This window comes from Cynocephalus volans, chromosome 13, assembly GCF_027409185.1.
Source record: "Cynocephalus volans isolate mCynVol1 chromosome 13, mCynVol1.pri, whole genome shotgun sequence".
Lineage (NCBI taxonomy): Eukaryota > Metazoa > Chordata > Mammalia > Dermoptera > Cynocephalidae > Cynocephalus > Cynocephalus volans.
In genome coordinates this window covers 109,957,287-109,981,375 of record NC_084472.1, presented here as the reverse complement: position 1 = coordinate 109,981,375, position 24,089 = coordinate 109,957,287, and the positions used below count along the sequence as shown (strand labels likewise).

The 24,089-nt window shown below is 41.8% G+C and overlaps 1 protein-coding gene across 6 annotated transcripts in view; it reads right to left on the bottom strand.

Moving 5' to 3' along the window:
• Positions 1–24,089, bottom strand: part of TACC1 (transforming acidic coiled-coil containing protein 1) — a 118,664-nt gene that overhangs the window by 30,162 nt on the left and 64,413 nt on the right. For 5 of the 6 annotated variants that reach the window (XM_063076550.1, XM_063076548.1, XM_063076549.1 and 2 more), the window contains exon 3: positions 6–1,119. The exons of the other annotated variant lie outside the window; for it this stretch is intronic. In XM_063076550.1, coding sequence (XP_062932620.1) covers positions 6–811 — 806 coding nt within the window. In that variant the 5' untranslated portion in view covers positions 812–1,119. The remainder of the gene's footprint in view (positions 1–5; positions 1,120–24,089) is intronic. 6 annotated transcript variants of the gene reach the window in all.

Genomic DNA, 24,089 nt, shown 5'->3' with positions numbered 1-24,089 from the left:
CTCACGTTATTAAACGCGACTTTGCCTTCTTGGGTGATTCTAAGATCTCATTAACATGATTACCAGTAGTAGAACAAAAGTCACTGCTTGTTAAAGTCGTAGTTGGTTTAAAGGGATCCATGGATTCATCAAAGTTATCTGGGTCAAAGTGGTAGGAGCCCTTAGAGGAGAGGGGTGGGGAGTTCTGCAGAACAGAGTGGCCCCCAAAAGGATTAAAGCTGGGGTCATCCCAATGACCAGGATCCAGCTTAGAAGAAGCTTGGGACAGAGGAGCATCTCCTGCTGCTGGGTCTGGAGGCTGTTCCGTACCTACTGGCTTACTGATGCCATCTTTTTGTGTCTTGGGAGTCACTTTGTTACCCAGTTTCCTGCCAAGTTTCCTTGGAAGGGCTTTCTTGGCCTCTACATGTTCCACATCTTCTGTGAAATCAAATTCGAGCTTGAGAGGTGAGCTCCTCGGCTCCTCCAGCAGCTCAACCCCTGAGTCATTGGTGTCACTACTGAAAGTGCCTGAAGTTTCTTTAACGTCAGGGGGAGACTTATGGATCTTGGCACCTCCCAGCAAAGAAGGCTTTGTGCTCTCATCTGATCCTAGGGGGCTGAGCTGGTAGGATGCTATGGGCAGAGTTGTGCCCTCCACAGCAGTTTCAGTTTCTGAGATTTCTCCCCCAGTGGTTTTCTTCCTCAGAGAGATGGGTTTGGGCTTTCTTAGCTTGCTTCTGCTGGACACAGGCTCTGGACAGGAGTTTTCTGCCTTCAGATGAGCTTCTGTGGAAGCCTCAAGAGTAACCCCCATGCTACCTTCTGTCATTGCCCTGTCCTGGATGGTTTCTGGCGTGCTGGAGGGCAAAGCCTCACCTGAGACTGTAGTTACACAGCCATGAGCTGCTTTCGTTCCAAGAGCTGCTGGGATATCTGTGGAATTCTTCGTTTCTATTGAAAATGGCCTCACTACTGAAATTTTGCTAATATCATATTCAGGTTCTTCTCTGAAATCCTTGACTGAGTAAGAATCAATGGCCTGCTGTGGCACCTCATTTTCTGAGGGTCTAGGAGAAGCATCAGGCGAACATTTTTCAACCACTTCTGCTACCAGATGTTCATCAGCTTCTTCTGATTCTAAAACAGATCACAAAAGCCATCTATTAAAGACTTATCTTTCCAGCATTGGTACATATTCTTCACTACCTGAATTCACACTAACAAACAGCAAACTCTTCCTTCTTCGATTTTATTAAGCATCTCTAAAGTTTGGCAAGGATGGTAGCACAGCCCGAAAGAGAACTCCTGGTACTACACCCTAAAATTAATTTTTCTATCCCAAATTGTGTACGTGCATTATTTGAGTGATACGAATAACAATTATATCAACAAAGCTATTTAGAAAAAGGCTAAATAGATCCAGGGTCTACGGCAATGTATGTCATGTGATGTTAACATTCTGCAGTCTCACAACATTCCTCCCAGACTGGAGGAATCTTTACACACCAACAACTTAGATGCAGGGAAGCAGATTAGCCCTGACATAGTTTCCAGATACAGCCTGATATTTCCAGGATCAGAATTTTATGCAATAAGCAGATCTGAATCCTTGGATGTTAAAAACACAAGAATTCCCTAATCCATAGAACAGAATTTAAATAATCAGCCTGTTTCAAAAATCAATGAAAAGCCCATGATGGCCATCTTGAAATTACCTCTCTGTAGACCTAAAAACAGAAAGAACCAAATAAAAAAGTTAATTTGAAAAAGAAGATACAGAAATGGCTAAGACAAATCACAAAACAATACTTACCTTTTCTTTAGAACCTGTCTTTACACTAGGCCAGAAATTCTCTCAATTACTTTTGAAAAATAAAGATCCTTTTTTGGGAGGGGGTCTTACTAGGCAAAAACGCTGCGAATATTAGAAAGGTATAAATAAGGGAATTTCTTTAAAGCCCAAACTAGGTACTTTCCTGACTTAGATACTGGAAATAATAGACTGGCAACAAAAAGCGAGTAAATTGGTTTTCATCAATCATGTCTCATGATTTTAAAGGAAACTCAGAGACAACCCTATAATCCTAGTTCCTAATCCAGGATCAAAGAGCAAAGTGTCATGGAACAGATTCTTAAGGCATTCACATCTTTCTCATGTATTTAACTATTATTAATAGAGTAATTTTTAAAAAGCTCTCCATCCTTGATATCTGGCATTTGCTTTAACATATTTCAAAAGGATTTCTTTAAAAAACAAAGTAAATACAGCAAAATCTTGAGAACAGTTGTCTGGAGATAGGTATTTGAGAGTTTTCACGGTACTATTTTCTCTGCTGTATAGTCTTGAAACTTTCATAATAAAAAACTTGAAAACTCAACTGCATAACACACAAAGTTTTAATGAGAACATTTTAAAGTGTATATAGTGCTGACAATTTCACTCATATGTGCCAATTTTATTATCTCTAACGAACTGTTATGGATTGTGTCTTTGTGCTGATGAGGGGAAGGGTAGACAAACAGCAATAAAAATACACCATCAAAAGCCCAGGGCTGCAAATGTCCACGTGTGTCCATGTGCAGCAGGCTCAGTTAAAAAAACCCTGTTATACAACTAGCCTTCAATTGCACAAAAACAAGTTGTGATTCTATCAAGGTATAGATAGTTATCACTACGTTCTGGTGCATGTGGTCAGCTTTTTAAATTCCACACAGGCGATATAATAAAAATTTGCCTCAATTCCTGGCACAGAGTCCTGGGAACCTCCTGAGTGCTAAGTGTGTCTTTTACATGCTAATGAGTGAAAGGGGCTGGGGGCCACTAGATAGCTTCAGGATGGGGGCTGGTAGCCAGGTTAGAGGGTCGGAACTATAAGTGCCACCCCCAACCCCCCTTCCAGAGAGGGGAGAAGGACTGAAGTTCAATCATCGATGGCCAATGATTTAATCAATCATGCTTACATGATAAAACCTCTCTAAAAACCCCTAAACGACAGGGTTGGGGAGCTTCCAGTCTGGCAAACACATGGACTGCTGGGGAGAGTGTAATACTGGAGAGGGTACGGAAGCTCTGCACCCACGGCCCCTTACCCTGCCCTGTGCATCTCTTCCATTTGGCTATCCTGAGGTGTGTCCTTTTTAACAAACTAGTAAATGTAAGTAAAGTATTTTCCTCAGCTCTGTGAGTTGTTCTAGCAAACTACTGAACCCTGAGGAGGGGGTTACGGGAATTGCTGAATTTATAGCCAGTTGGTCAGAACTACAGGAACTTGTGACTGGCATCTAAAGTGGGCACAGTCTTGTAAGACTGAGCCCTTAACTGGTGGGATCTGCACTAACTACAAATAATTAAGGTCAGAATTGAATTGTTAGACATCCAGTCGTTGTTGGAGCACGTGAAAACCTGAAAAACTGGAAATCTGCCTTGAATAGACACAGCCATGAAAGCATCTGTGATTTTGTAAAAATGATACTTTTAAACACTTCAATGTTATAGCTTCTACAAAAAAGATTTAAACTTATAAGAAACCACTTTACGTGCTTTTTCTAAATCTAACATTTACAAAATAAGAAATTACATGAATTGTTAGATATTGTTAATAACTCAACTTTGAAACAAATTTCCCTCTGCTCTTCTTTCAAACTTCTCGAACAGTTTAATAAAGCATATTCTCAGATACTAAGCTGAATTATTTAAAACTTATCATCTATAACTATTGACTCGCACAAATCAAGGCTCTCTCAATAGCATGTAACCCAAACACTATTGAAATAAATTAGATTTTAATTAGACTCTGATTTAGTCATTTTGTATGTTTCAATCTCATAAATCCCATTGGTTTTAAAACTAATGTTTTGAATCTTTACAGCTATAATATATCACCTTAATCTGTTATATATTGGAGTTCTCACGTATTTTCTTTGAGGAAAAGGTTCCACTTTCTAAAGATTTTGAAAACTAAAAGGGGAGAAAGTGCATCTCTAAAAATGGTGAAATGAAAGTAACAGAATTAATTGGCCTTGTAGGAAATTACTCATGTGACCTTGTAAAGGGAATTTCAACAACTCTCAGTTATGCTACAGGTGATCCCACTGCAGTCAACAGATCTTGAAAAACCTATGCAAGGGCCGAGCCCATGGCGCACTCGGTAGAGTGCGGCGCTGGGAGCGCAGCGACACTCCCGCCGCGGGTTCGGATCCTATATAGGAATGACCAGTGCACTCACTGGCTGAGTGCCGGTCACGAAAAAACGACAAAAAAAAAAAAAAAAAAAAAAAACCTATGCAAGAGGCTGTGTTTTAGAAAATGTGGTATATATACATAATAGAATACTATGCAGCCACAAAAAAGAATGAAATCCTGTCATTCACGGCAATATGGATGAGGCTGGAAGACATCATGTTAAGTGAAATAAGTCAGGCACAAAGAAATACCACATGTTCTCACTCATGTGGGAGCTAAGTTGATCTCACAGAAGTATAGAGTAGGATGGTGGTTACTGGAGGCTGGGCAGGGAGGAAGGGAGGAGAGGAGGAGTCTGGTAAAAGGATACAAAATTACAGCTCGACAGTACTGAGTTCTACTGCTCTATAGCACTGCAGGGTGACTACAGTTAACAATTTATTGCATAACTTCAAATAGCTACAGGAGAGCATTTTGAATGTTCCCAACACAAACAGATGACAAATGTCTGAGGTGATGCATATGCCAATTACCCTGATTTGATCATTACACATTGTATATACATACCGACTTGTACCCTACAAATATGTGTAAATTATTGTCAATTAAAAATAATTTTAAAAAAAACAGAGTCTTTAACATGGTGCCCAACAAGAGCAGTACTTTCCAAATACTGACAAGAAATGATCCTGAGCCACCGTTTCTCCATCCAGAACACTATTTTATATTAATAGATTAAGTTATGTACAACATATGGTGGATATTCAATAAAGGTATTCGTTCCCCATCCTTTCAATCCCCTCCTCAGTATATTTTTCTTTTGTTTCTTCTTTTCTTAGTATCTGGCCAGAGCAGGGATCCGAACCTGTGACCTTGGTGTTATATGACTGCACTCTAACCAACTGGGCTAACAGGCCAGCCCATCAGTAAATTTTTCTTTGAATCATTTTACTATAAATCAAACTGATACACTGGAAGAACTTGTTACCTAAATAAACCATGATGAATATGGTAAAATAAATATTCCACTTGTAAATATTGGTAATAAATGTATTTTTTCATGTGTAGGATTTACTTAAAGTGATGTTTACCCATAAATTAATTAGCCTACATTAAATGTTATGACAGAAACTATCTCCTTTCATTTGCTGTGGATATGTTTTCCAATTTAAAAAAAAAATTTGGTTCTTTTAGTTTTTAGGTGTACAGAATAGTGATTCTGAGCTGGTCATGGTGGGCTTTTTTTTTTTTTTTTGTCGTTTTTTCGTGACCGGCACTCAGCCAGTGAGTGCACCTGTCAGTCCTATATAGGATCCGAACCCGCGGCGGGAGCGTCGCCGCGCTGCCAGTGCAGCACTCTACCAAGTGCGCCACGGGCTCGGCCCCATGGTGGGCTTTTTACTGATTTTTGAAACAACCTGATTATTCAAATTCTATTCTGTGGAATTGGGAAAACTTGTGTTTTTAGCATCCAAGGATTCAAATCTGCTTACTGCACAAAATTCTGACCCTGGAACTGTCAAGCTGTGCCAAGCAACTATTTCAGCACCAATCTTCCTCCCTACATCTAAGCTGTTGGTGTCTAAAGATTCCTCCAGACCAGTTTGACCTACAGAATGTAATCACATAATATATGTTGGAGCACATGCTAGATCTACTTAAGTCTTTTCCTAAATAAGTTTTATTTGCATTATCCAAGTGATACAAATAATAATCATATTCTCTGGCAAGAATCTGAATTAAGACAATAAGAGGACTTGTAAAGGCTGAGGGCTGAGCGCAAGGTAAAACAGAGACAGAATACAGTGCTATCCCAGCAGGACAGTAGAAAGGAGGGGCCTAAAGACTTTTCAATGCCCACAAAGGCCCACCTATACTGCCCCAGCTTCATTTCCACGAAATTCCTTTGCCTTAATGATGTGTTTTGAGTTAGTATGAGTGAATCTCTGCTCTTTGAGACCAAATGTATCTAAACTAAAGTTCAGAGAACTCAAGTCACATCCGAAGATTCTGAGATCAACTGAAGCTACCTCATGCGAGACAAACACAAACCAATCTGATATAACAGGGTGGGCATTACAGCCAAGTTCTACGCAATGTCCTCAAGGAGCACAGAGGGAGAGACCTGCCTTCAAACGTACAGGATAGACAGCGACTAACATTTTTAAGCGACTGACATTTTTTCACATGTGATTTCAGTTGAAATATAACCCAGTGTGGCCTAACTGAGCAGAAAGCAAATGTGATCTTAGATCACATTAACAGATAAACAAAAACATCAATAACAACAATATTAAGTAAAAGGCACTAAGGGCTTGTATGGACCAGGCAGTGGCTACTAAGAGCTCACCTGGATTATTTTACTGAATCCAGACACCAGTGTAAACCTATTTGCAAACCCAAATGTTAGGTCTATCCCTTGATGGCCAGAAGAGTTTCCTGCAGTCTCCTTGATCACATCATCTGGGATTGTGAATCATTAGATTCTGAATTCTTAGATGAATGTGGATCAAGATGGTTGTGTCTGTAAATAATTCACCTAAGATATTTTGCCTAGAAAACTGAGAAACATTATACGGTCTTCGAATATTTTAAGGGCTGCTTGAGGTAAAATGATTAGAAGTATTGTAGCTTCGGAGAATAAAATTAGGAGCATGTGTCCAACTGTTAAGAGGGAAGCAGATTCCAACCCAATTTAAGAAAGAGAAAACTAACAGAACTAACCAAAAATGCAGTTGGTGCAAAGAGAAGCCAGCTCCCTGTCCATCAGGAACAGGAAAGAATGATTTCCATACCAAGGCCAACTCAGGGCACCAAGGCCTTTTCTAACTCTGCATTTCTGAATTCCTTGTGGACATGCATAAAGAACCACGAGTCAATTACTGAGAATATTTATACTGGCAGTCAGAACTCCTGAGCAATAGTACTGGTTTTGTTATTAACCAGCCTGGAGACTTTTTACAAATCACTTTAGCATTCTGTGCCTCAGTTTCCTCACTGATAAAATGAAAAGTATGAGCTAAAAAGATCCTTGAAGGCCCTGTGCTTTCAAAGCCTCAAAAAATCTAGATGTTTAAGAGATTTGCACAATTAAATGTGAGATCTCTAAATTATAGTCTGTAAACATGTTTTCTGGATGGTTCACCCACCCATTTCATTTGTGGATTCGCTCATTCAACAAATATCTACGCATCTTTAATGTACTGGGCTCTGTACTAGGCCCGGGGAACATAACAGCAAGCAAAAAAGATGAGGTCTTGGTTCTTGTGCAGTTTTACAGTCCAGTAGGGAACATAAAAATTAAGTAGTTACTGAACGAACAAGAGAAACGAGACTGGGGAAACAGAGCCTTGCAAGCCTTGTCAAGAACCTGGCTCTACCCTAAGAGCAACACGATACCACAAAGGGTTTTTAAGCAGCAGGAAATATGTCAGATTTATGTTTCGAACAGCTTACTCCAGTTGGAGTGTGGAAAAGGAATGGAAGGGGGTCAAAACGGGACAAGTAAAACTGTTAGCATGTTATTCTGGGGACGCTGAAGACGGTGTTGTTAATGAACAGGAAGAGAACTTATATAACACTTGAAAGAGAAAATAAGGAGGCAGGATTGGTATGGTTTGGTGATAGGCTGGCTACAGGACTGAAGTAGGAGAAGGTATCAAAGATGACTTGTAAGAGTTTAGCTTTTGAAACGAGAACATAGTAGCACCACTCAATGAGATTCAGGAAATACTAGCAAAGGAGCTTGGGGACTGTCGGAGTTGGCCATGAGTTTGGCCTTGGACATATTAAGAGCTGTTTTTGGACTCTGAAGTAGAGATATTGAATAGGCAGTAAGCTCAGCAAGGAGACCTGGGCTGGCAGTAACACTTGACATAACTGAAGCCATGGATGTAGATGTGATTACCATAAAACTCACACTGAATACCACGTAATTATAAGTGTCCTTCATTCCTTTCATTTTTGAGCCTTAACATTTTAAATCCAAATTTTACAAACAGAAATAGATATTTGTTTAAAAAGGTTTACCTAAAAAAGATTAACTCAATTTAAAATAAAACCTGAATTTTAACCACCTTTTTAAATTAAGAGTAATGCCACTGATAAATGGCATTATAGTTATGTATTATGAAAAAATCCAAATATTTTAGAGATGCGTACTGAAATATTCACAAGATGTCTGGAATGTGCTTTAAAAATACTTAACCAACAAATGAGAAAAAGGAGATGGAAGCAAGTACAACAGAATCCTGATAACTGTTTAATCTGGGCAATGGAAATAAGGAAGTTCTACTTTTGTGTGTGATGTTGGAAACTGACCATAATTTTTAAAAGTTTTCTTAAGTTATACAATTTCTCTCCCATTCTCTTCTTGTCACTGACTCATACCATTCACCACCTTTCTCCCTCATAGGATCCCTGGACCCTAATACCTCGGTCCCCTGTGTTCTTTCCCTCCATGCTTGAGAAAACTCAAGGGTCAAGGGCAAGGCTGGGGACAGGAGGGTCGAGTGCCGCCAACACTCAGCTGTCAGGAGCTGGGCGGTTCTTTCCCTTTGGCCTGCTATTTCCACACTCACCCACTTCTTGGGGTTCTTTCTCTGTTACCCAGACTCCTGAACCACCAATGCCACACCTCCAAAGGAAAGAAGGCATCCGTGGGAACCGCCTCCACCTAACTCTCTCTCCAGCCTACTCCATGAGAAGAGGCAGAGCCTTCTCACAGCCTCCACATCAATCTACTCCTTTCAGATCCTTCCTCATCTCTTCCCCATCTCCACCAGCTGTTTCTTGAGCTGAGAACCTGAAACTCTAGAAGAACAGTGTGTCCTTCCAGGGATGGGGGCAGGGCAAGGTAGCTCCCTGAAAGCTGGGGAGCACAGAGGCATGAAAACGGAACACAAAGCTCAGTGTAAGAAAAAATTTCCACCCCAAGCCCTGCCCCAGTGTGAAGGTTAATTCTAGGTGTCAACTTGGTTAGATGAAGGAATGCCGAGAAACGTGGTAAAGCTATTTTTTTAGGTGTGTCTGTGAGGGTGTTTCCAGCAGAGATTAGTGTGAGAGTCTGAGTGGACTGGGTGGGAAAGATCCACCCACAATGTGGGTGGGAACAATCCAATCCGCTGGGGGTCTGCAGAGAACAAAAGACAGAGGAAAAAAGTGAAGCTCTCTTTCTGCTTCTACCATCTTGCAATGTGAGGCCCCTGGGTCGCTGCTGCCACCACCAGATGGATTTTGGACTTCACAGCCTCAGAAAATTGGTACCAGTGACTTGGGGTGTTGCTTATAACAGGTACTTTAAAATGTGGAAACGGCTTTGGAACTGGGTGTGTTACTCCAGCCCATCTACCAAGTGACACAAAATGCTACTAGTTTTGAGTGGGGCCTAGAGCAGGAGAAGGCTTTGCAACAGGTCCAGGCTGCTGTGTAAGCTGCTTTGCCCCTTGGGCCATATGATCCAGAAGACCCAATGGTCCTTGAGGTGTCAGTGGCAGATAGGCATGTGGTTTGGAGCCTTTGGCAGTCCCCTCTAGGTGAATCACAGTGGAGACACTTAGGATTTTGGAGTAAGACCCTATCGTCATCTGCACATAACTACTCTCCTTTTGAGAAACAGCTCTTGGCCTGCTACTGGGCCTTAGTAGAAATTGAACGCTTGACTATGGGCCACCAAGTTACCATGCAACCTGAGCTGCCATTATGAACCGGCTATTATCTGACTCAGCAAGCCATAAGGTTGGGTGTGTACAGCAGCACTCGATCATCATGTACAAATGGTATATATGTGATTGGGCCTGAGCAGGTCCTGTAGGCACAAGCAAGTTACATGAAGAAGTGGCCCAAAAGCCCATGGTTCCTACTCCTGCTGCACTGCCTTCTCTTCCCCAGCCTGCACCTGTGGCCTCATGGGGAGTTCCCTACGATCAGTTGACAGAAGACAAGGCTACAGCTTGGTTCACACATGTTTCTGCTTGGTATGCAAGCACCACCCGAAAGTAGACAGCTGCGACACTGCACCCCTTTTCCTTTTCTGGGACATCCCTGAAGGACAGTGGTGAGGGGAAATCTCAACGGTGAGAACTTCGGGCAGTGCACTTGGCTGTACCTTTGCTTGGAAGGAGAAATGGCCAGATGTGTGATTATATGCTGATTTGTGGGCTGTAGCCAATGGTTTGGCCGATGGTCAGGGACGAGAAAGGAATGTGATTGGAAAATTGGTGAGAAGGAAATCTGGGGGAGAGGTATGTGGATGGACCTCTCTGAGTGGGCAAAGGATGTGAAGATATTTGTTTCCCAGGTGAATGCCCATCAAAAGGTGACCTCAGCAGAGGAAAACTTTAATAATCAGGTGGACAGGATGACCCGTTCTGTGGACACTAGTCAGCTTCTTTCTCCAGCCAACCCTGTCATTGCCCAGTGGGCTCATGAGCAAAGTGGCCATGGTGGCAGGGACGGAGGTTATACATGGACTCAGCAACATGGACTTCTGCTCACCAAGGCTGATCTGGCTACAGCGACTGATGAGTGCACAGTCTGCCAGCATCAGAGGCCAACACTGAGCCCCTGATATGGCACCATTCCCCAGGGTGATCAGCCAGCCACCTGGTGTCAGGTTGATTACATTGGACCACTTCCATCGTGGAAGGGGCAGCGTTTTGTCCTTACTGGAACAGACACTTACTCTGGATATGGATTTGCCTTCCCAGCACGAAATGCTTTGGCTAGAACTACCACCTGTGGACTCACAGAATGCCTTATTCACCGTCATAGTATCCACACAGCATTGCTTCTGACCAAGGAACTCACTTCACAGCTAAAGAAGTGCGGCGATGGGCTCATGCTCATGGGATTCACTGGTCTCACCACGTTCCCCATCATCCTGAAGCAGCTGGTCTGATAGAACAGTGGAATGGCCTTTTGAAGTCACAGTTACAGCACCAGCTAGGTGACAATACCTTGCAGGACTGGGGCAAAGTTCTCCAGCAGGGTGTAAATGCTCTAAATCAGGACCCAATATATGGTACTGTTCCTCCCGTAGCCAGGATTCACGGGTCCAGGAATCAAGGGGGAGGAACAGAAGTGGCACCACTCACCATTACCCCTAGGGACCAATTAGCAAATTTTTTGCTTCCTGTCCCGCAACTTTATGCTCTGCTGGTCTAGAGGTCTTGGTTCCAGAGGGAGGACTGCTTCCATCAGGACACACAAAAATGATCCCATTGAACTGGAAGTTAAGGCTGCCACCTGGCCACTTTGGGCTCCTCATGCCTCTGAGTCAACAGGCTAAGAAAGGAGTCATGGTGTTGGCTGGGGTGACTGACCCAGACTACCAAGGGGAAGTTGGACACTACTTCACAATGGAGGTAAAGAAGATTATGTCTGGAATACAGGATATCCCTTAAGATGTCTCTTAGTACTACCATGCCCTGTGATTAAAGTCAATGGAAAATTACAACAACCAAATCCAGGCAAGACTACACATGGCCCAGACTCTTCAGGGATGAAGGTTTGGGTCACTCCACCAGGTAAAGAACCACAACCAGCTGAGGTGCTCGCTGAAGGCAAAGGGAATACAGAATGGGTAGAAGAAGGTAGTTATAAATACCAGCTTCGACCACGTGACCAGTTACAGAAACGAGGATTGTAATTATTCTTCCTGCTGTGTTAAGAATATGTCTCCATGTATATATACTGTACACATATTAAGCAATTATCTTTGTTTTCGTTTCTCTTGTTCTTTATCATGTACTGTGAGACTTACTGACTTTATACCAACATTTAAATATTGTTAACCTTACCTCATAGTATTTGCAATTTTAAGTTATGGTATATTGGGAGAAGGGTAAATATCACCCAAGGACTTTACCTTTTCTTCTTGGAAAGGTATTAATGTTTTTCTGGTTGTATGCAGGATCGTGCATCATGTTAAGTGAAACATTATTGTGTTATTGTACCATTTGAAAATTAAGTGTGATTTAAGGAGATAGTATGGACAACAAGTTGAGAAGGGGTGGACTTGTGAAGTTTAATTCTAGGTGTCATCTTGGTTAGATGAAGGAATATTGAGAAACCTGGTAAAGCTATCTTTTTAGGTGTGTCCACGAGGGTGTTTTCAGCAGAGATTAGCGTGAGAGTCTGAGTGGACTGGGTGGGAAAGACCCACCCTAATGGTGTGAGTAGGCACCATCCAATCTGCTGGGCGTCCAGAGAGAACAAAAGACAGAGGAAAAAGTCGAAGCTCTCTCTATCTGCTGGAGCTGGGACACACTCTTCTCTCCTGTCCGTGGACATCAGAGCTCGAGACTCTTCAGCTTTTGGGTTCCAGGACTTACAACAAGAACACCATCAGCTTCCCTGGTTTTAAGGCCTTCAGACTTGGACTGAGCCACGCTACCAGCATCCAGTTTGCAGACGGCCTATCGTGGGACTTTTCTTCATAATCATGTGCGTTAATTTCCCTAACATATCCCTCTCATATATTATAACATACCCTATTGACTCTGTCTTTCTGGAAGACCCTGCACTAATACACCCAGCAACTGTGGACACCCCCAGCAACAGCTCTGGGACTAAGAAGGGTGGACAACTGTGTTGTCCCTCGCTCCAGCCACCTGGTGTTCCAAACTCCTCACTCTGCACCTAAGAGAGGCAGCATCTCTCTCAGATGCAGATGTGGCAGTATCAGATATGGAAACAGACAGAAGGGCTCTGTGTGATACAGCTTCACCCCACGTGCTCCTCTTGCTGATATCTGTGTTCCTACATCCAGGCAAGTAGCTGGGAATCAAGAGACTTAAGCGACATTTGGGTGGGTGTTAAGGGAGCTGGATCTGCTACATCACAAAGCGTGCAGCCCTGCCACGGTGGACCAGGGAAGCACAACTAATACCCCGCATCTGGCTTCAGTCCCCAGCCTCAGAAGACCCCTGAAGAAGCTCCACCAATAAGACACCCTGCTGGTCAGTTCCTGGCAGCTCAGGACAGATGCCAGGTAAAGACTCTTACCCAGTCCTACACCTAGTCACTATAGACCCCACCTCAGTCTAGTATCTTCAGTCACCAGTAAAAAATCCTAACAGGGTAATGGGAGTGGGTAAGGGAGGATTGCTCATTTACTTAAACCAGTTTGAGGAGCTGTGAGAATACAAAACAAGAAATAAACAAACCACATCACTCAAAAAGGCAAGTTTGGGTAAGATTTTATTTGCATTCATACTATCAATCAGAAAGTGTCCCAGTAGCAGTTGACCCCACATACCTAGTCGTGCCCCCAAACAGAAGCTAAATGTCAAGTATCACACCACAAGTAACTTTTAGTAAGAAGTAAAATGCCTAGATTCTCAGGAGGCTCCACAGCCTGATCTGCTACCACGTGAGAACTCAAGCCCAGCTGTCGGCCCTGCTCTTCCTGTGGAGGCAGTGCGATGCAACCAGCCCACCTTTACGTGCTTTCCACTTTCATGAAAATCCCGTGTTCCCGAGAAACCCTCTTCCAGAGTGCTGGAGCACTTTCCTCGAGTGAGTTTGACGAGTTTGATTCTGACAAGCATAGCACTGCCTGGCGGCTTGGTGAACACAGAGGAAATCCCAAAATAGACCAACATTTCCACTTCTGCTGTATCTGCTGCTGTTGATGAAACTCTTCCTTTCAACAGTCAGCCTTCCCTAAATCTCAAAGGCTCTGTGAATTGCCCACAAGGACTCACTAACACTAGATGCCTTTCATGCTTATTCAGGATAAAGACTGTCCTCAAGTAAAGATTTCTTCTCTCCTATTTTATAATATTTTTAAAAGAAAGGCATGGAATGCCAAAATTTTAAGGACTAAGGTAAACAGCTTAATATTCTAGTTTTCAGTCTGGTATGTTGAAAATAGAGTGGGTTAAAAATACAAGTTTATGAAAAACCTTGAGACTCTTAGAAGAGGGGAAATGTCATTATCACAATGTATTTTTGAAACTCAGAGAAATGTATTCCACTGACACCCACTGTACTGAGAACCTCTGCACACGTGACCTCATTCAAGAGGAAATGAAACAGCAGCCACTGGGAAACAACGTGCACCACACTTCACACCCGGCATTGCTCTCACACACTTGACGTCCCCCCCCGTTTTAACCTGTGGCAAAACACTGCTTCTGTGCCCCTTTAGATCTGCCCATAACTGCTTTCCCTTCAGCTGCAATGAAGGGGAAGAAGGGCCCTTTTCCTAAGTTTCTAAATATCTGATATGACAATTGAGAAAGCTGCCAAAGTTTGGACAAGCCTCCTGTATCTCACAGACTGGCTCTCTTTCTCACCTCTAAACCCACAAACTCTCTCACACGCAAATAGCTTCAGGATGGGGGCTGCCACCAGAAAGATCAAACGCATGATTAGAAGGTGGGAACTTTCAAGCCCTCCATACACTGTCTCTGGGGAGGAGCAGGTACTGGAGACTGAATTATGAAACTCATGAACAATGAGACTCAGAGAGCTTCTGGGTCTGGGGGAGGTGGCGCTCCTGGAGAGGGCACAGAAGCTCTACGCCCCTCCCCCCATACCCTGTCCCATGCACCTCTTCCATTTGGCTGTTCCTGAGCTGAATCTTTATAATACAGTAAGCATAAGTAAAGCATTTTTCCTGAGTTCTGTCAGTTGCTCTAGTGAATTATCAAACCTGAGGGGGAGTTATGGGAACCCCCAAATTTGTAGTCAAGTCAGACAGAAGTGCAGGTGGCCTGGGGACCTGGGGCTTGTGACTGGTATGTGAAGTGAGGGCAGTCTTGTGGGACTGAGCCCTTATACTTCTGGAGTCTGACACTAACTCCAGGTAAGTATCAAGTCCTAAGTTAGTTAGGACTGACTTGTCAAACACCCAGTTGGTGCTGGAGAATCAGAGAACTGATGTAGGAAAGATATCACACATCCTACAAACTACATGTTTTCCACAGATAATTAGATAAACACTGTCTACCTGTGTGCAAGAATAAAGGCTCTGTCTCCATGTGATGGAAAAAGCAGCTTGTTTCTTGATTATCCAAGACTAGATGATCTTCACAAAGGAAACCAGCAAATTTCCATGAAACCAGACTCCACAAAATTTCCAGCAGTGGTACCCATGGGTGCTCCAAAAAAAGAACAAAGAAAGTTTCCCCACAGCCACTGTTTAACTTCCTCATTTCTAGCTGCCTGATTCCAATTCAATGATAAAAAACAAAAACAATATACTGTGGTACAACAACATTAAAAATGATGTTGAAGTAGTTACTGACACGGAAAGATGTTCACTATATGTTGTTAGAGAAACCAGTTTCAATAAACTCTGGGACCACAACCTTGTGCTTTCTTCTAGAATGAGCTACCTAACAATTCCTACACAATAAACCCTAGAGAACTATTAAATTATTCCAAAATGTTGTAGATACAAAATATAAACAAATGACTCATATTGAGCCAATTCTCCCACCTGAGGCCTAGAACCCTTCTTATTAAGCACAAAAATCTCTTCTTACCCAAAACCTAAAACCCTCTGCCCATTTCTCCTTTGTCCCCATTTTACCACAGGACTCCCACCCTCAACCTCAACCAGCCCCACCTGTCTTCCTCCTGAGACAAAAGGGCAGAATTTTTTCACACACTCTCTCTCTCTCTCACACACACACACACACGCACAGGCACACGGCAGCAGAGCCTTGTCTGAGCACAGGCAGGTAATGACTCAACCCAAGTGGGACCACAGGCCAAGGAAGGGTTCCAAGGTGAAGGATCAATGCTGAGGGTAGGACACAGTCAAGAATATCTATGTTGTCACACTCACTGAAGGGCACACATCTGAGAGTCAGGATGAAAGCAGAGCAGCAGTCTCTAGGAACAAACCCGCAGTGCCATGCTTCTGAGCACTCAGAAGTAAGACAAGGAATCCACATGACCAAGCTGGGCCAGATGAGCCAGACAGATGGTACTGTTCCTGCCTCACTGCTCTATTCTGTCCTCACTAGTGGAGGGGCCTGACAGTCTCACACAACCCCCAGGTGTAATATGTCTCAAATTAAGCAAACCTCTGACAACTACAGAATAGGACCCTGAATTACTACCGAGGCACTGCTCTATATTTTTGAACTCAAGCCCAAAGTTTGGGTTTGTGCTATTGAGAGCCACATAAAAAATATGCAGAGGATGCCACAAACTTGGAGAGCCCAGGACTTATGGTGAAATTTTATAAATGTATAAAAACAACTGACTAAGCCACAGTACTGAGAAATTCTACATAAAGATCCAAACCAGATGTTCAATGTCAGCACTCTAATTGTTTAAACTGGTAGCTTCATTAGTACCTGAAGCCCTAAAACATTTTGTAAGACAATCATCAAACCAGCCAACCAACCAGAGGTCCTTATAACCTGTAGTATACACTGTACTGGGCACAGGAACAGAGGAGCCATAAGACATGTGCATGAGGCTTCTAATCTAGTTAAGGAGACAAAAGCCACTTAAACGCCCTTCGGAGAACAGTTAAGGGTTGAATCATGAGGACATAACTATCACCTTCTGAAAGGATTATCAACTCACAGATTACAACATGTTTTTACACAGAAAACACTACACTGTTGGACTTGTGATTTAAAAGGAGTCAGTTTCTTGTGTCACAACTTCCTTTTCTAAATGAATTACTTCCTTTTTGAATTTGCCTTCATGTACAGCAAAAAGTAGAGAAATCTCTAGAAGCATTACATAAAATAATTCTTCATTTTAAAAGACAGCTAGATTGTATTTTAAAAGGACGTTGATTACTGACTTAGAAGCAAGCTGGGAGGAGGTGCAGGAATAAGTACAGTACATTCTAAGGCATGGGTATAGGAGAGGATAGAAAACCTCCTAGAGGACAGTGAATGGACAAGGTCAGCATTTCCTCAGAGAAGAAAGGAAGCAGCTGCTCTCAGTGCTAGCTGGGAACTAAATGAGTCAGAGACCAAAGATGACTTCCTGATGGGGCGCTGACGTCCTCTGACCCTGACAGTATAGGATTTGTTTTCTCCTACCCCTCAAGAAACAGGCAGAGAGATAGGTTCAAAAATCTCTTTAACAAGGGCAACAATCTCTCTTCTGAAATGTAACTCACAAAGTAGCAGCATAACACAAGTGCCAAATTTTGTAAATTGGTTACACTGGTCTTCTCTTGACGTTGAAAGTGAAAAATGCAAAGGAATCAAAAAATAACTCAAACTTGTTCTAGTGCAATTAAGTTATATTTTCCTAGAACTAAGAATTTAGAACAAATAAAATACTTCACATTATACAGTCTTCAAAGCACTTCTATAAACGTTATCTAACTCGATCCTCAAATCAACCCTGTGAAAAAGGCACAGTATGGCTTATTAATTTAAAAACAAGAAAATGATACTATGAATAACCATATACTAACAAATTAGACAACTTAGATAAAATAGATTAATTCCTAGAAAGACACAAACTACTGAAACTGACTCAAAAGGAAATAAAAATCTGAATAGATCTAAAACAAGAAATTAAACTGGTAAATTAAAAACTTCCCACAAAGAAAAGACCTGGACCAGATTGGTGAATTCTACCAAATATGTAAAGAATTAATATCAATTGTTCATAAACTCTTCCAAAAAAATATTGGAGGAGGAAACACTTCGCAACTCATTCTATCACTCCAATGTTACCCTGATGCCAAAACCAAACAAAAACATCACAGGGAAAAAAAAAAAAAAATTATAAACCAATATCTTTTACTGAATGGGGATGCAAAAATCCTCAACAAAATACCAGTAAACCAAATGCAGCAACACATAAAAAGGATCATACATTATAAACAAGTGGGATTTATCCCAGTAATGTTAGTTGGCTTAACATCTGAAAATCAAGTAATGTAATATACTATATCAATAGAACAGAGGATAAAATCCACATGATCATCTCAATATACACAGAAAATGCATTTGACAAATTCTAACACCACTTTCAAAATAAAAACAGTCAACAAACTAGTAATAGAGAACTTCCTCAACTTGATGAAGGGCATCTAACAAAAGTCCATAGCTAACATCACGCTTAATGGTAAAAGACTGACTGCTTCTACCTTAAGATCAAACAAGACAAGAATGTTGGTTCTTTCCACTTCTACACAAAATTGTCCTAGCCAATTGTTCTAGCCATGACAATTAGGCAAGAAAAAAAAATAAAAGGCATCCTGCATGGAAAGGAAACAAAACTATCTCTATTTTAGATGACATGACCTATATATAGAAAGTCCTACAGAATCTACCAAAAAACCGTAACTAACAAATGAATTCAACAACACTGCAGTACATAAGATCAATCAATTGTATTTTTATACTTGCAATGAAAAAATTTTAAAAGAATTAAGAAAACAATTTTACTTATAATATCAAAAAGAAAAAAATACTTATGAATGAATTTAACAAAAATGCAAGACTTGTACTTTAAAAATTACAAAACACTGTTTGAAGAAATTAAAGACCTAAATAAATGGAAAGACCCCCATGCTCATGGATTGAAAGATTTAATATTGTCAAAATAGTAATACTTCCGAAATTTATTTACAGATTGAACACAATCCCTATCAAAATCCCAGCTGGCTTCTTTGCAAAAATTAGCAAACTGATCCTAAAATTCATATGGAAATGCAACGGACTCAGAATAGCTAAAACAATCTTGAAAAAAAGAAAAAAGTTGGGGGCCCTACACTTCCTGATTTCACAACTTACTACAAAGCTACAGGAATCAAGACAGTATAGTCCCAGCACAATGAAAGACATACAAGTACATCAGTGAAACATAATTGAGAGTTTAGAAATCAACCCCTCCATCTGTGGTCAACTCTTTTGACAAGGATGCAAAGTTAATCCAATGAGGAAAAGCATAGTCTTTTGAACAAATGCTTTTGAGACAACTGGATGTCCACATGCAAAAGAATGAAGTTGGACTTCCTCAAAACATATACAAAAATTAACTCAAAACGGATCCCTAAATGTAAGAGCTCAAACTATAAAACTGTAAGAAGAAAACATAGGAGCGAATCTTTATGACTGTGAGTTAGGCAAAACCTTCTTAGATACAACACCAAAGGCAGAGACAAAAAATAAATAAAACTTTATCAAAGTTAAAAACTTTTGCACTTCAAATGATACAATCAAGAGAGTGAAAAGACAACCTACATAATGAGAGGAAATATTTACAATCACGTATCTGATAAGGGATTTGTATCTAGTATACATAAAGTACTCTTACAACTCAACAATAAAAGATAAACGGCTGGACAGTTAGCTCAGTTAGTTAGAACGTGGTGCTGATAACACTGAGATCCGGGGTTCGATCCCCTGTACTGGCCAGTGCCAAAAAAAAAAAAGATAAATAACCCAATTAAAAAGTGGGTGAAGAATCTAAATAGACATTTCTCTACAGAATATATACAACTAGCCAATAACTACATTAAAAGATGTTCAACATCATTAGCCATTAGGGAAATGCAAATCAAAACCATAATGAGATACCACTTCACACCTACTGGGATCAGACAGATATAAGAAGTGTTGGAGAGAATGAGGAGAAATTAAAACCCTCACACATTGCTGGCAGTAATGTAAAATGGTGCAGCTACTTTGCAAAAGTTTGGCAATTCCTCAAAATGTTAGAAACAGAGTTACCATATGACCCAGCAATTCTACTCCTAGATGTATACCCAAGAGAAATAAAAAAAATCCACAACTGTGATAGCAGCATTGTTTATTATAGCCCCAAAGTGGAAATAACCCAAATGTTTATCACCTGATGAATGGGTAATTAAAATATGATATATCCATGCAATGTATTATTCAGCAATAAAAAAGGAAAATACTGACTGATACTTGCTACAACATAGCTGAACCTTGAAAACATTATGTAAGTGAAACAGGTCCAGTCACAAAAGACCACATATTGTATGGTCCACTGATATGAAATGCCTGCATGAATAAGCAAATCTATTGAGACACAAAGTGGACTGTCAGTTTTGTAGGACTGTGGGGTGGGGTGGGTGGGAGAGGAATTGAGTGTGACTGCTAATGAGTAAGAGTTTCTTTTGGGGGCGACAAAAATCATACTGGGGTAACAGTCGCACAACTCTGTTGATATACTAAAAACCATTGAATTGCACATCTTTTAAATAGATGAATTGTATGGCATGTAAACTATAGCTTAATAATTTTTTTTTTTTTTTTTTTTTAAATACAGAGGCTTAGACTCTAGGGTAATAGGAGCGGCAGGTCCCGTGATTTCCAATAAAATGTCTGACTATACCACACAGACTTAGATTTCAGAAAATGCTTTAAACAGTGTTTTATGCGTGTCACTTACAGACACACACACTTGAGAGGTGGGATCTCACCATCACATCAATTTTGGATTTTAATTTTCTCTTGAGGAAGCCTACAATGTGCTAGATGAATTCTATTTATAGAAGGAGGTGCAAAAATGACATCAGCCATCTCTCCTACCATAAATATGGCCAAGCACATGAAACATCCTAGATATGACAATTGTCAGGGCCCCGAATCTTTTCTTTTTGTTTTACTTTGTTTGGAGATGTAAGGAATTTTCTTAAATTCTAATTTTTAACATTTGACTTCTTCCAAGTTCTCCCTCACCCATTCCCTGTCGTTTGCTGCTGAAACTTGTTGGGGAGCCAAGGAGGCCAAAACCCAGTGAACTCCCTGCAGACTCTGAGCTCCACAGGGGACTTACTCCCTATTCCCCTTTGCATTCCCATAGCAGAAACCAAGTGCCCCAAACAGAGCTGATGCTCCATCAGTGTCCACTGATGAGCAAAGGTTTGGTTCCTTCAAAGGACCCCCTTCTCACCTGATTATTTTTATGCAAAAACAGGATCTATAAGTGGTAAGTAATGAAGCCATTCATATCCATACTAATAGCTGTGCAAAGGACGAACATCTGCTCTTCTTCACCTGTCCCTCTGCCTCTGCAGCCCCCATTCCTGCCTTGGTCTGGCCCTTGTACCCCTCCTCCCCCATGCTGAACAAAGGGCTTCAGGAGGGAAACTACGTGATACTCGCGCTGCTACCACCCCTTTTTGCTCATGTGGTCTGACCTGAGGAGACTGTTAATAAGGTACATATTAGCATTAGCCCCCATTCCTGCCTTGGTCTGGCCCTTGTACCCCTCCTCCCCCATGCTGAACAAAGGGCTTCAGGAGGGAAACTACGTGATACTCGCGCTGCTACCACCCCTTTTTGCTCATGTGGTCTGACCTGAGGAGACTGTTAATAAGGTACATATTAGCATTTAGGCAAGTGTCCAGAATTTGAGAGGTGTTTTTTTCCAGCTTCATGTCTCTGAGTTCTCAGTCTCTATGATTCCCCCAAAGTAATATATTTTACACATGCATGTTCTCAGCCACTCAGTCAAGGGTGTCAGTCTTAAAATGAAGGAGAAGACACAATTTATTGTCCAGGGATGGAACAACCACATAAGAAGGCCTTTTCCAGGAATGCTGGGTAGGACCTAAGGGTATGGGCTGCACAGTTCACATTCCCCCTGGTGACCACTGGGGCCCCAGGCCACCCTGAAGCATGGCAGTGGGGGTGGGGAGGTTTCGAGAGGGTGAGTCAAGGCAGAACATCCACTTAGGTATGCCGTAATTTTAAGATGTCTTACCACCCAAAGCAGGAAAACAACACCAACACGCAAAGCAGGAAAACAACACCAACACGCACGCGCACGCACACGCACACACACACACACACACACACACTGAAAGAACCGAAACTAACTGTTCAAATCTCTTCCTTCTCATCCTCCAATAAAACACCAAACTAAAACATTACCCAGGAGCTAAGGGAGGGCAAGTTCAGTTGCTTTTTGTTGAGACAAAAAGACCAGCTGCCACGCTGTTCTCCTGAGACAAGCTTCCAACTCCTGGGAGAGGCTCACTCTTAAACCTAAGACTATAGGTAAAGAATAACCTGGAAAGCCACCTGATGAACTGAAAAAGCTTGTATAAGGATGAAGAAAGCATTTCAAATTTCCAAAACAGTGCTTTATGTTATTTCATTTAAAAAAAAAGACACAAACTCTATCCTCTGAAGACCAAGATTATAAAGGGGGGTGGGGGGGCACTAATCAGGAGGTGTCTGCCTACTGGGAAGCCAGAGCCTTCTCCAGAGAAGCAGAGCCCAACTACGTCTTCTGTTCTCATTCATGAGATGCCAAGAGCTTCTGGAACCATCTGGATTTGTTTGAGGTTACATTTTCAAACACAGTAGAAATCCCCTACCATAGACAGAAATCATAGAAGGCCCTCCCCACTGGACTTCTCCTCATCCTCAAACTATTCCAGCAGGAAGAGCACGGGGAGAAAGAGCACGTACTAACAGATGGGACTCCTTTGCAGAGATCTAAAATTGTGTAACTTCAATCTGTTGCTGCCCAACAACCATAATGTGCACCTCTTCAGAAATAATTACTGGAGATTTCAAAATACCAACTGCCTCTCACAAAGTAGCAACCACGCACACAGAGCTGGGAAGCTGATGCTGGATGAAGAAAAAGGGGAAGAAAGGTTCAGCAGGACAGGAGCCTCCAGACAGGGCAAAAGCAGCCAGTACACCAGTGTATGAGACACCCCTACAGCAGGACAACGACCTGGCGAAGGACCAGGCCATCTCTCCTGCCACCTCTGCTCCTGCATGCTAAGAAAAGGGGCAGCAGCCAGGGGTCAGGGAGGCAGTGAAGAGGCCCCACGGAAAGAAAGCAACAGGAAAAGCTTTGCAGTCTAGGAAATTACACCCATTGGTACACGTTTTTTAAAAAGTAGAAAAGGGCCTTGTGATAGCCAGCCTCCAAGACAGCCCCCAAAGAGACTCACTTTCTGGTATTCACGCCCTTGGACTGACCTACATAACTAATAGGATACTGTGGAACTAAGTGTGACTTCTGAGGCTCAGTCATAAAAGCAGCTTCTATCTTGCTTGCTCTTGCATCAGTCACTCTGGGGGCAGCCAGCTGCCATGTTGTGGGGAAACACAAACAACCCTGTGAAGAGGTCCACATGGTGAAGAATTGAGCTTGCCACCAACAGCCAGCACTAACTGGCCAAGCAAATGACTGAGCCAGCTTAGGAGAGCATCCTCCAGCCTCAGGCAAGTCTTCAAGTGACTGCAGACCTATCCAACATTTCTACTGCATTTTCACAAGTGACCTGAGCCAGACCACCCAGCTAAGCTTCCCCCAAATTCCCCACCTACAAAAAAATGAGATAAATGTTTACTGTTTTAAGCTAGGTTTTGAAGTAATAAAAACTCCTCTTTTTACCCCCAAATAGGTGCACACATCTCCACGTACCTGCCTCTACTCACCCACACACGGCTCAGGCAGAGAAGGAAGGCAAAAGCTATGACTGCATTTGTCCAGTCCTCCTTTATTTGCCACTGATGAGCCAAAGTTAAGCATTAACAATGAAAGCTGTTTTCAATCCAACTGCACTGCTTATCCAGGGATGATTTCTGCTTCTATTAATCTGCAACTAAACGGTGCCACAATTTCCAAACTTCTGATTTTCAAAATTTCTAAAATTCGTTTTATACATCCCACATTGTACGTGCCAAATCATCACACATGGAAGATGTGTCTCCTGCTGATTTTTTTTTTAACAACTATCACTTAACAGGATACTGAAGATGCTTTCCCCTCATCACACACCCTGTTCTGGCAACATTTTAAGAACCTTCATTTCCCCTGATAAGTCTCTTCTTCAGACAGTGAAGAGATTCACAAATTCCTTTGAGAGAAAAACTGTATAATAAGTTGCAAAGAGTTCTGCATCTGTAATCTTAAAAGCTGGATTCAAAACCAAGGTCCACAACTAGCAGTAAAGGCTCTGGCCTAAATTTTCCAATCTGTG